Genomic DNA, 13,129 nt, shown 5'->3' with positions numbered 1-13,129 from the left:
AGGATTTCAGGCTTTGAAGTCATAGTCTATAGAACCTTTCTTCTTTCTGAGCAGAAACTCCTTTCTTCAGGAAGATGAAATCCTTTTCCTTTTATAGCTGCTCAGGAACCTCTGACAACAGCACTTGCTGTCTGGTATTACAGAAGTCACACCATTTCCAGAAGTTACATCTTTTCTTCACAGATCAGAAGGAATTTCATTATTTGCTGTCCGCCACCCCCCCTTGCCGCCTCCTTTTTTTCTCCCCTTTTATATTTTTTGGGGAGATTTTGGGGTTGGAGTGGGTTTTTTTTTGCTTTTTCAGGGTTCTTTTTGACTTTTTTTTCCCTGAAGATATAATTTGCGAAGCTTAAAGTTACATTGCTTTGAGGAGACGCTTCTCCAGGTCCTATCTTTTCACTATCCCTGCCTTGTAATTGGGGGAAGAAATCTAAATCCTCTATTTTTTATAACATTAAAAAAAAAAATAAAAATTACATTTCAGCCAGGAACTCCAGCCCGAGTGACGACCCAAGAACAGGCATATGTGGCTGTGCCGCCCCGAGTTTTGTACGAGGGCCGGGTGAGAGCCGCAGCTCCGGCTCTGTTACGGGCTCAGGTCCGTCACAGGAGCGGTGCCGGTGCAGCTGCGGGCGGCGGGAGGAACCCGCGGTGCCGCGGCTGCATGCGGCTGTCCCGTGCGCGTCTCGGCAGCAGGGGAAGCCCGAAGGCCGGCGGGGTCGGCGCGGCTCCCGCATCCTGCGGGCGGTCCCAGCCCGGCACCTGCTGAGCAGCGCAGGGAGCGGCCGGCTCCCCTCAGGCTCCGGGGGGGCCGAGCCGCCGCTCCCTCCGCGCGCCCCTCACGGCGACCTTCCGGCTGCGGGGGCCGGGCGGTGGCGGCGGACTGACAGCTCTTCCGACCAATGGGAGCTCGGAGCGGCGCGGTGAGCCCCGCCCCTCCAGCAGCGCGGCCCAATCAGAGCCCCGCCTGCGAGTCGGGGGGCGGGACTTCCGCGGCCGGGGAGGCGGTTTTGTGTGTGCGAGCGCTGCGCGGTCCCGGCTCCCCGCGGGCGGCGGCGCTTGGGGGGCCCGGCCCGGCCCGACCCCGCGGGCAGCGCTGAGCGGCGGCGGAGGAGGGGGGTCTCCTCCCCTGCCCTAGTGGGGGGCCCCCGCGGGGGCGGCGGGGTCCCCCCGAGGGCGCGGTAGTGACGGCGGCTCGTCCCCCGGTTGATCCCCCGGTTGTCGGCTCCCCGCGCGGGGTGAGGGGCGGGCAGGTGGGCGATGAATGGGTTCAGCACCGAGGAGGACAGCCGGGATGGGCCGCCCGCCGCCCCCTTTTACGGCCAGAGCTGCTGCCTCATCGACGACGGGGACCGCTGCGTGCGCCCCGCCGGCAACGCGTCCTTCAGCAAGAGGATCCAGAAGAGCATCTCGCAGAAGAAGCTGAAGCTGGACATCGACAAAAGTGTGAGTGAGGCCTCGGCCGGGGCTGCCGGGCGCCGCCGAGCCCCCCGGAGGGGCGGCCGGGCCGGCCCCAGCCGCCACCGCACTGCGGTGCCTCCGGGGAGATGCGGATCCGCCCGGCGAGTTGGGCTCCCGGGCGGCCCCGGGGCTTGGCGCTGGCCCTGCGGGCGGAGGGTGCGGGCTGCGGGGCTGTGTGCGGCACACACGGTGCCTCCGGACCGCCTCTGCCCATCCTCAGCCTTACAGCGCTCGGGAAGGGAAGGACGTGCCTGGGTGGACCCGGCTGTTCCCCGGGTGCAGAGCCGGCTTTTCCCCGTGGCACTGTCCGCCTTCTGAAGCATAACGTAGCTAAAGCACTAAACCCCGCGTTTGGGAGGCAGGTGCTGTGCAGGGAAGCAAAGGAGCGAGCTGTCAGCGCTTCGGAGGCAGGAGTGCTGTTCCCATTGCGGTTTCAGGTTGGAAAGGCTGGTGCTGTCAGGTGAAAACAGCGCTGTGGTTACTGCTTCAGTCAGGCGGCACTGACGTTACTTCTTTAATTGGTAAGAATTGGTGTTGTAGTGAAGCAGGTTAAAAATCGAGCTGGCAGTGAGATGTGCTGCCTCTTCAGCAGGGTTTATTCGCACACAGAACAGCCCGGTTTGCTGCCTAATGACATTAAGTGACAGCTGTCAGCTCGAGATAGAAACGGGTTATTTGCCCAGCAGAGAAATAGAGCTGAGCAGATCACAGAAGGAATTTCTCAATTTCTCGGAAGTGACTTCGTTAACGGAATTCAGGTCTGCACGCTTTTCTTGCCTGATCTTTAAAGATCAAAACCACTGAAAGCAAAGCAAAAGAAAAAAAAAAAAAAAAAAAAAAAGGTGAAGTTTTGAGTCAGTCTGTTTGGCAGCTCCCCCAGTTGGTTGGGTCCCTTCTACACAGCCAAAATGCATCGTGTCACGGGAAAAGTGACTCAGTTTGAAACATATTCTTAAAAAATAGAGTATTTCTCCCAGTTGTAGTTCTCAGCAGATTTGTCTAGTGGCGTAGTAATTTCTTGCATTTTAGAAATGAGTCTTTGTTGACAGATGCCAGGCTTTAGAAACAAAAAGGGGAAGTCAGACTAATGCAGTCGGAACAAAGGGAAAGTGTAAAGCAGGCGGCATGGAGTGATTTTTGGATGTACGGTGCTTATGTTATCTGAAGATATTTTGCCTTATAGATAGCAAATAATTTTGATCATGTGAAGTCCTTTATTTTGCTAACCCTAGTAAGGTAATATTTCTTAAAAGGGAGGTTCCATGGCTGAACAAGCAATAGGAAGGAGGCTATTCTGCACTTGGTTTGTTTGTTTTAATTGAGGTGATAAGGCTAAGTTTTATTTGATCAAGGTTTTAAAACACTTTCCTTAATAATCTTCTGTACTATTCAAGCCAGAGAGTTCAGAAGAGTGGAATGGAATAATACATTTTTTTGGTAGTTACCTTCTAATAAGTCCTGAAATAAATGCACTTCCTCCAGACAATCATCCGTTTTTTTCCTGACATATGTTTGCAGCCAGAAAAAAGAAGTATATTATCTGCAAAGGTTCAAGTTCAGCTGGAACTTGAGTTCTTTGTTTTCTTTGCCTTTAGTCTTTGTAAGGTAAGTTATCTCTGAATAAACAGTGTGATATCAGGGCTGGGATTTAAGATCAGAAATTCCTTGATGTCAGTCAGTCAAACCAGTCTGGAGGGATGCACCTGACACAGGTGTTTAAGTGGCTGCTGTTGGATGCTGTTTCACAGTATCTTTTTTGATTGCTTTTTCGCCACTTCTGGTTCTCAGGTGAGACATCTATATATTTGTGATTTTCACAAGAACTTCATTCAAAGTGTTCGGAACAAAAGGAAGAGGAAGACGAGCGATGATGGAGGTGATTCTCCTGAGCACGACACGGATGTTCCGGAGGTTCGTGGGCTGCTTTACCAGTTCTTAGCTTGTTGAAGTTTGACTTGGATGTTCTCATATATCAGAAAATATTTATATTTAAATTGCAATGCCATTGAAGCTGCTGTGGAGTTGCGTTCACTTTCCCAGAAGAATTTTTTTTAATGTGTGGTGTCCTAATTTTCTTCATTCCCATATGGATTCTTTGCCCATGTAAAGTTTTCTATAAAAAGAGGTGTGATAAGGTAACTGCACAGCTTCTTCACGTATATACAGTTAAAATTGTATTTGATACCAATTTTTTTTAAGTCTAAAAATTTGTTATTTTTGGTGGTGGCTGATGCCCTGACATAATTCTTTGTTACTTAGCATGCATCATTTTGCAAATACACTACAGAATTCAATAGGTCACTCTCTTGGATTGGGTATTTGATACCCAGGAATATTGAGCTGCTCCAGTTATTTGCATATATGATGTTTCTTAGCACTATTTAAAACTACCTTTAAATAGTTTGTGACACATTTTTATTTTCAGGATATAGGCCTGGGGGAAGTTTTCTGTGATAGAGAACTCTAGAATAATCCCTTCTCTGTGCCACTGCGTGTTGCACTTGCATCAGTGATGTTTCTGGTACTGTTGACACGGCAAAAGTTGTGCAGAGGTGATGTTCAGAGAAGCAGAGCGTGGCCACGTCAGCAGAGCCCTCTGCTGGAAATGCCAACCCTATTGGCAAAAAGCCTTTTATTTCTGAAAGGAAAAAAAAAAAAAAGAAAGCCACCAAGAATCATTTTGCCTGCAAAGCTGTGTCTTGGTGCAAAGCTGGTGCACACACCTCCTGTGTGGAGGTGTTGAAAGAGTAGCAAGTTTTTGGTATGTTGTTTTTTGGTTTTTTTTTTAAGATAACCTGACCTTTTGTTATCACTGTTCATGTTTCCATTCTACAAGGTTCTCCATCAAAACTTTCCTGTTCAAGCTTTGCAGTAGTTGCCAGGGTGATTGCTGGAGACCCAGTTGGCATCTAAAAATGTTGGTGCTGTAGAGCACACAGAGTATTTGGTGGCTGAAACCTGCTGGATGCACGTCACTCAGCTGAACAGGGAACTCTGCACCGTGTCAGTTTTCATGTCATTTCCCTCTCAGTTTTCAGCAGAGATTCCTTTTGTCTTTGAAACTTGGCATTTCCCACATGATCTTCATCTTCCCTACTGTAACCTCGCCACCACCCCCTTTGCTTTTAAACTGTGCACTTCCTATTTAAGTATTTGAATTTCATTTCATCTTTGTACTCTGTTTTATGTCACAAGCCGTTTGTTCGGTGCCTGCTAAATTGTTATTTCATGTGTGAGCTTTTTAAACCTTGTGGGAACAAAAGGTTCCCCTTTGCTTGGAGGTTGCAGAGGTGTAATTGAGAGCAGAAATTGGCCAGCAATTCTGTTGACAGCATGTGAACCAGAACAAAAATTTCTATTTCCCTGAGGCTATTTTGGTCCTTTAGCATTAACAAATACAAAATATACTTAGCTTTGTCAGTAAGACAAGCCAGTGCGGTTCTGAATGCAAGCAATGAGAAGTCCTGTTGAGGAAGAAGTAGTTATTTTTAGATATTTTTAGATAAAATAACTAATCATAGAAGCTAAAGGTAGTGCTCATGCCCTCTTCCCTTTATCACTTCCAGGTTGACTTGTTCCAGCTCCAAGTGAACACCCTGCGACGTTACAAGAGACATTATAAGTTGCAGACTAGGCCTGGACTCAACAAGGCTCAGCTTGCAGAAGTAAGTGATGACAGCGGTGGTGTTATCTCTGTTACAAGAAAACTTGGAACTTCTTGTTACAAGAAAATCTGCTCTGTTCAGGGGCACATTTTGTGGGCACTCACACCTGTGTGACTCACTGGTACTGACTGAGTGCCCTCTGAGAGGTTTCAGCAGGAAAGCTGCCTGCTTGCTTTCACCTGGGACAGGCTTGGAAGGCACAGACACTGGCTGTTGAAAGCCTGTTTTAGTAACTTGCTTGTCTCTGCTTCCTTTCCCACTCTTTTCATAGTCCCAGTTGGTGCCCTTTAGGGAGCAGGAACAGGACCCAGTTTTGGGTGTTTTCTGGGGATGGCTCCTCAGCTGAAACTCAGACTTAACCCACTAATTATCTCCCTAAGTGCTGCTGTTAGTTTTTCTTTCCTCACAGGCACTCAAATTCATTGGAATTGCTTATTATTAAAGGCAACATCACTGTCCATGGATTCAGATTCTTTATTTCCCTCCTTAGTCCTGATGATCCTGTATTATAAAAGGCTTTTTTCTTAAGGGCCTCTGCTGCTTTCTCACCATATGGGCTACTTGTTCAGAAAGAACTCTCTGTATCTCTGGTATTTGGGCAAGTTGTACTTGCTGCGCTTCTGCTCTGCTCTTTCCTGACTTGATCTGAAGTCATGCTGTGGGGAAAATCTCCTCTAAACTTGAAAAATCTGTAGTAGTTGCTCATTAATACTGAGGCTGATAAAAGTTGTGGCTTTCACAACTGTCTGCCTAAAACTGTCTGGTTTGGTTTTACTTTTGCTTCAAAGAACAAAAAATCCTGACAGACCAAAAAAGTCAGCAAGACACTGTCTTTCTTTCAGAGTCTACCAGAGAGTGAATATACAGAATATAGAGAATGTACAGTGTAGGGCATGTAGGAATAAGCTGAATGAAGTAGGGTGGGGTGATTCCTCATTAGCAGTCCTGATTTGTCATATTTTAACCAACCAGTTCATATATGTCAGCTGCCTCCTGCCATGAAGGACTGCCTGTTAAAGCAATTTACCATGAGTAATTTTCTTTCCAAGAGGAAAGAAAAGATCAATTACTGTGCAGGCGGAAAATAAAGGGAGCCTAACTTAAAGCTGTCACACACTTCCCAAATTTCCTGTGAACCAGGTGAAGCAGCTTTGACTCTATGGCAGATCCTCATCCAGATCCCATGCTTTAATCACTGCTGCCTGAGGCTTTTACACTCCTCATGCTACCCCACCATAAGGAAAACTCAAGCTTCCATAAATCTCCTTGGAGTGACTTACTGCTCAACCTGCTTCAAAATCCCAGTCTAGATCTGTGTTGGGTACCAAAAAAAGAGTTTCTTCTGTGTGAGACGTAGATCTTGTCCAGCTCTAGCATGTTTTCTGCATTCACTTTCTGAGGAAAAAGCAGCTAATGTTTCAGGGCTTATGCTTCTGTCAGAGAAGGGTAGCCCTAACTAAACCCTAACTGTCCCATTGCAAATTCCCTGATGTTCCTTTCAGTGAAGACTTAAGAGTCCAGAGGAAACAGCTCTGGATAAAACTTTGCTACACCTGATTCACACAGCGAAGTGCTGCAGTGTTTCTGACACTCCTTTAAAACACAGAGGTGCAGGGAAAACTCGCTCGCCAGATAATCTCAGCACAAAAATGTCGCTGAGGAGAAGCTGTGCTGCTTTGGCAGGAGGACGTTCTGGCTTCCAAATTCCTCTTGTAGGTTGGCTGCAAATCCTGCTGACATAGCAAGGCTACACTATGTTCATACACACATTCCAGCTGCAAAGAGAGAGGGAGGTAAATGAGGACTGACAGTTGGAATTGGTGCATGTTTCACTCAAAGGATAATGTGCTCAGTGGCCATAAAATCGTTTTTGGAAAGTGAAGAGAAACCCTGTTCTGATTTCTAGTTTTTAATTCCAGCATTTCTGTCTCTTTACCTGTTGTCCTTCTAGACTGTCAGTCGTCATTTCAGGAATATTCCAGTGAATGAGAAGGAGACACTTGCATATTTCATCTACATGGTGAAGAACAATAAGAGCAGGCTGGACCAGAAATCAGAAGGCAGCAAGCAACTCGACTGAAGATTAACAAGCCTTGGAATAAGAGACACCTTGAAGGAACATGTGGTATTGTGCATTTTAGGTTTATAAAAACTGTTAAAGTATATTGTAAATTTTTTTTAAATGCAGTGTCTGGATGACAGAAAAAAAATATAGACATTCTTATGAGGAGTATTTGAAAACATGTGCCCAGCATGTTTCCGAAGACTTCTTCCCCTCATTTCAAAGTCATATTGGAACAAAGAAATGAGGATAATGGGGAAACCAAATAAACCTGTAGAACTGTGGAGTTTGTCAACTTGGTGTTTTAAACCATTTCTGGAAATCTACATCTCAGTGCAATTCAAATGCCAGATGGATTTTTTTTCACTGAATTCAGGCTGCATCACAAACCACCATGCAGTTTGTCTTGGTACAGGACTGGAAGAGCAGCAGAGATAAAATTCATTATCAAGGTGCATGGGTCAGAAGTTTGTCTGAAGCTTGCTGCTCACCTACACATGCTCTGTCTTGCCTTGAGTCAGTGCTTCAAGTCCCAAACTTCTACAAATGCTCCAGCTCACCAGATCTACTCCAGTGAACACACTTGACCAGTCTGAAATTGATGGGGTTTTTTTGCCATTTTTTCCTCCCGACCCCATCCGACACAGATGCCAACCAACTCTCTGCAGTCTGTTTTCTAATTTCTTTTAAGAACTCACTAATTAAATTTTCTGTAGGCATTTAAAAATTTCTGCATTTCTCTGAATGTGGTATTAAGGCAAACACAACCTATTTGCTGTGTCTGATCATGTTGGTAGAAGTGCTTATTTAATTGATTTATGCATATTTCAGTGATGGTAGGTAAAACAATGGCTTGAGACATCAGTCTCTTAATTTCTGTGTCAGGTCAGTATTGGTCACAAGTGATGTGCATTTTATACTGAAGCTTTAGCAGCTGTCACAAAACTGCTGTGTATATTCAGGGGCTCTGTTTCGTATAAAGCAGATTTATGGGTGAGTCACCATAACCAGGGCAGTGATCTGACTGGAGCATTTCATGATTACATTTCATCTCCCTTTGCAATGTGTAAGAAGCATCAAAGCATTTACCTTTCACAAATGTTTCACAGACATTACATGTGCTTTCATGAGAGCTGTGTGAGTGAGGGTGGCACACTGGTGCTCCCTAACAGGGCACTGTAGGAGGAGATCACCCTGATTTTATTTAAAGCCGAGGTGTCCTTACAGATAATACAGTGATTATTTTGGCAAAAGGAGCTTTTAAAAGTGTTGGTTGTGACTGACTGTTCTCCAGTGACCTCAAATTCTCTTCAGGGGATCTCATGATTAAAAGCACCGCTCTGTTTCTTTGCTGTCCTGACCAGTGTCTCCATTCTGGTACAAGATGCCAAGACTCCACATAGAGAGGATATTCTTAACAAGCCTTAAGCAACGAAATGAACAGTAGAAAACTTCAGCTAGCATTTTGTAAATGGCAGGTTTTATTATTTCAGAACTGGATGAAGCTTTGTTTAAGAGCTAAACACACTGGTCATGGTCTCAGCTTAGTATTGCATTGTGTTTTGTAAGGCATGAAGGGTTCACTTAGTGAAGCTCTTGTTGAAACTCTCCCAGGGTCTCTTTAAAATTGAAGTCACAGTTTAAAGCGAGTTCACATCACTCTGAATTGTTTGCTAATACTCCAAAAAACATGTTCAACAAACTTCAACATGTCTTAAGTCCTGTGTCGTAGGCAGAAATACTCTGTTATGATACATGTCCCATTTGTGACATCTGGGGAGTGTGATTGTTTCAGCATTTCCTTGTTAATTCCGTATGGATTTTTAGAACATCATACAAGAGAGAGGTTCAAGGAATGAGGAGAGAATGTCTTGTGTCGGTATTTCATGAATGTTTAAAAATTTCCTATTTGTGCTGGTCCTTTCCTTATTGAAAGGGTGGAGTAGTTCCCACATCAGTCAACGTGATCTGGCTTTTCTCATTCAGGGCAGATGCTTAGATGGGTACATTCTCTGACTGCATGTTAACCTTCCACGTGCTCATGTAATCAGAGGATGTTACCAAGGGAAAATGAGCTTCTGAGTTGAGAGGGTTATGCCTCATAGTGATTTTTCCCCCGTACTGGGCACTGGTGAGGCAACACCGCAAGTGCGGTGTTCAGTTCTGGTCCCTCAATTCAGGAAGGACATTGAGGTGCTGGAGCAGGTCCAGAGAAAGGAAATAAAGCTGGTGAAGGATCTGGAGCACAAGTCCTGTGAGGAATGGCTGAGGGAGCTGGGGTTGCTCAGCCTGGAGAAGAGGAGGTTCAGGGTGCACCTTATTCTCTGCAACTCCCTGACAGGAGGGTGGAGCCAGGTGGGGGTTGGCCTCTTCTCCCAAGCAACCAGCAACAGGACAAAAGGAAATTGCCTCAAGCTGCACCAGGAAGGTTTAGGTTGGACATTTGGAGGAATTTCTTCACAGAAAGGGTGATTAAATAAGGGAATGGGCTGCCCAGGGAGGTGGTGGAGTCACTGTCCCTGGAGGTGTTTTAAGGAAAGACTGGCACTTGGTGCCGTGGTCTAATTGACACAGTGGTGTTTGGTCATAGGTTGGACTCGATGATCTCAGAGGTCTTTTCCAACCTAATTGATTCTGTGATTCTGTGATTCTAGACCAAAACTGTAAAAATGTAGTTTGTTTGGGATTTACTTTTTTTGTGGTTGTATTTTATTTTGTTTAATTTTTAAGAGTAAATAAATCTGTTGGGGTGTTTTAGTAGCCAGCAGCAAAATGATTCTTTTCAAGGAAATACGGTGGCAGGTTCCATCTGTTCAGGTGTATTCACTGGAATGCTTTTGCGCCGAGGTGGTATCCAGGAAACTTTTCTTTTCTTTTTTTCCTGAAATAGTCAATTGATGTTAAATGTGATCCTTGTTGGTTTCACTTCTAAAGCAATTATACTTTTTTGAAAAAAAAAATTCTTAGTGAAGTGTGATGATGAAGAGATGTTTACCAGCCATTAGCAGTTGTTTATAAGGTGGAAAGCTTGGAGGCAAGACACCAAAGAAACAGAAGAATCTTTGGCTGTCAGACCCCATGGCCTTATAAACCCCTTGCAAATGCCTTATTACTTGTTCTCAACTTAGCTAGAGCAAAACACCTTGAGCAACAGAAAGCTGATGGTCTTGATGGAAGGGTCAGCCACTTGCTGGCTCCCGTGCTATGAACTGAAACCACACGTCAATTCAGTAGCAATATCCATGTTCAGGGTGCCTGTGATTCTTGAAAAGCATTTAGTGTCTAATAACCAGAAAACGCAACAATGCAATTGTCGTTGTGTACGATACCGTGCTGTGTGTTCGATTCCTTATGCTGCATGCCAAGTAAAAAAAAACAAAAAAAAAGACTTTCCAACTTTTTATTTTAAATGTCAAAGTAAATGTGTTTGAACCTCACACTTGTGAAGCCATGAGGTGGGACATTTTCTCAGCACTTTCAGAAGGGACTTGTTGGAAAGGTGTAAGACCCAAATCGCTTTGGCTGGTATATTTTTTTTGCATTTTGCATTTTGCTTTTCACAGATGGGCCTTAAATTCTGTCTAGCTTTGAACCATGGAGCACAAGCCTTGGGGGCACGGAGGATGACCAGATGTCATCTTCTATTTATAATAGTGGAAGCTTATTTCTTACAAGCCTGCATAGGTGACATTCACCATGGGGCAGAGGAATTGTCTCTGAAGGTCTCCAGCCATTATATAGCCTAATGCAATTCCATAGCCTAGCTCAATTCTCATTTCAGAGTTCCATTAACTTAATTAGAGTTCTGAATAGATCCAAAGCCATTAGTATGCAATCCAAATAATGCAGAAACATCTCTTCTGGGTTTAATTTCATCCTGTATGCTGACCCTCTGCTCACTTCAAGGGAAGAAGAAGAAATCATTGCTGGTAGTTATTGGCTTGAGCTCAACTCAGGGGAGTTGGAAGCATGCAAAGACTCGAGTCAGTAGCAACCTGATGGCTGAAAAGTGCAAACACATCCAAGGAGGCTCTGTTAGAATGCAGTTTTCAAAATTTTATAATCTGAAAGATTATTGTATATCAACCTGAAGTAAACTATTGCATTAAGAAACAACATTTCTTTTGCCAGGTGCTTTAGATGCTCAGCCTGAGAAAAGCAGAGCTTTGTACCACTTCTCTCCACTATTCTGGTGTCCCAGTTTTCCTTAGAAAAGTGGCTGTAAACCACTAGATACCCCGGGGTGTAAAAATTGACCAGAACATGTCAAGCCTGGAATTTCAAGTGAGTCTAAAGTGCAGGCTGGGTTCAGAGAGGCTTTGAACACAAGAGCCAAAATAATCTACAGTAAATGGGAGTTTTCATGCGGGTCATGATGGCACAGGGAGGATGAACAGGACATGGCCCACAGGGAGACTGAACAAAACGCGCTTCCACAGCAGCAGCAGCAGCGTGGAGGGAGATTTGTTCTGCCTCAGCTCTTGTGATGGATGTTTTATGAGAGGGGGAGGAGGGCGAGCTGTGCACTTTACATCTTTTGGTTGAGCCAAATGTAAATACCAATGGGAGATCTTCAGCAGGAACTGCAGTTGGAGGGGAGAGGAGGGGTCTGCTGAGGGACTGTTTGTTTAGGTTCGCAGATCGCTGGACTTCCCTGGAGCACTAGAGTCACTTTGTCTCTACAGTTTAGAAACGTGGGTAAAACAAGGTGGCCTCCCTTCCAAAAGGAGTCCTTGTCCCGCCCAGAGTAAGGACTGAAGAGTCCCAAAGGGAAAGGAATGTTATTGATGCCTCACTTCTCGTGTCACTGATGCCCTTTAACCATCTCTAGCTTATCAAGTTAGGGAGTTCTCATTTTCCACTTTCAAAGTGCAAATGAGCTATTAGGATGTAAGATACTCCTTGCACTTTTCACAGCTATCCCTGGTCTCGTGTTTTTGACTTGCTTGTGAACACATCTGTTTGGGATGAATTAATGCTTGAACAAAGTGTGGGGAGAGGGGGAGGCTCCTGCCTTAAACCTGAACTTCCCTTGCAAGCAGCTCTGCAGGCCATCCTGTGCATCAGCAGGCTCCAGGAGCCTCTGGCTTACCTGAGCCTCACCAGGGCTGGGTTTACTCCTGTCCTACCCAAACCTCTGCTCCACAGAGTCTGCTGCAGGAGAGGTGGGTAGCAGGTAACTTGCAGAATGGTTTGGAGTCTTTTGGCAGGCTTACTGGGAGAGAAAACTGTGTTCCCTCTTCTGTTTCTGGCCTCCATGTGTTGTGCTGATCTTATGCCAAATGTTTTGGACACCTTGTATTTTTAACTGTGTAATATAGCTGTGTATTGTTAAAGCAACTTAGTAACTTATAGCAAAAACTGTAGAACTCATTTCTCTGAGGTGTAGGAAATGTCCTGCTTCCACTGTGTATGAGACTTTAACTCTGTACTGTCTGAAAAAGATAAAATTCTGAATTTCACTTTAATAAATGATCTATCTAGCAACCAGGCCCACATTCCCTTGTTTGCCTTTCTACCCTCAGCACTGATGGTTCCAGAGCCAAGGGAGTTTTGGTTTGTGTGGATATTTTGTGCCAGGCTTCTCAGATTCACTGCCTTTTCCCACCCACCTCCCCAGGGCTGAAAACACTGCAGACATGGAGCAGCGAATGGCACTGCTCAGTGGGAATGCCAAGCCTGCAGCAGAAATCTCAGGTGATGGGATTATTTTCTAGCAAATCCATGTGGGTTTCACGGGTGCAATTAATGGAATCTTTTGAATGCAACAAAAAGGCAACTTGCAAGAAAGATGGAGGCTGTTGAAGAGCCATGTGCCCTTGCGTTTTGGGGCGTCTTGAGCTTTTTCTATGATGGGAATTCCTCCCCTCCTGTACGATGAAGAGTCTGTCAAGTGCAGCTTCTCATTTGATTCATGTTTTCTAATGAATCTTCTTTATGT

General features: G+C 45.2%; 1 protein-coding gene across 1 annotated transcript; it reads left to right on the top strand.

The window, feature by feature from the left end:
- Positions 1 to 1,062: 1,062 nt before the first annotated feature.
- Positions 1,063 to 12,675, top strand: SAP30L (SAP30 like). Its single transcript, XM_005523605.3, has 4 exons — positions 1,063 to 1,446; positions 3,250 to 3,372; positions 5,028 to 5,126; positions 7,078 to 12,675. The coding sequence occupies exons 1-4, from the start codon at positions 1,261 to 1,263 to the stop codon at positions 7,204 to 7,206; spliced, it is 537 nt and encodes a 178-aa protein (XP_005523662.1). The 5' UTR covers positions 1,063 to 1,260; the 3' UTR covers positions 7,207 to 12,675.
- The last annotated feature ends 454 nt before the right edge of the window (positions 12,676 to 13,129 follow it).

This window comes from Pseudopodoces humilis, chromosome 17 (assembly GCF_049639895.1).
Source record: "Pseudopodoces humilis isolate 2021_Gansu_Grassland_sample_001 chromosome 17, ASM4963989v1, whole genome shotgun sequence".
Classification (NCBI taxonomy): Eukaryota; Metazoa; Chordata; class Aves; order Passeriformes; family Paridae; genus Pseudopodoces; species Pseudopodoces humilis.
The sequence above is the reverse complement of the archived record's forward strand: the minus strand, read 5'-3'. Positions and strand labels throughout refer to the sequence as shown.

Coding starts and splice junctions, on each gene's coding strand:
- SAP30L (XM_005523605.3), top strand. CDS start 1,261: ATGAATGGGTTCAGCACCGAGGAGGACAGCCGGGATGGGCCGCCCGCC. Junction 3,373..5,027: donor ACGACACGGATGTTCCGGAG/GTTCGTGGGCTG, acceptor TATCACTTCCAG/GTTGACTTGTTCCAGCTCCA. Junction 5,127..7,077: donor ACAAGGCTCAGCTTGCAGAA/GTAAGTGATGAC, acceptor TTGTCCTTCTAG/ACTGTCAGTCGTCATTTCAG.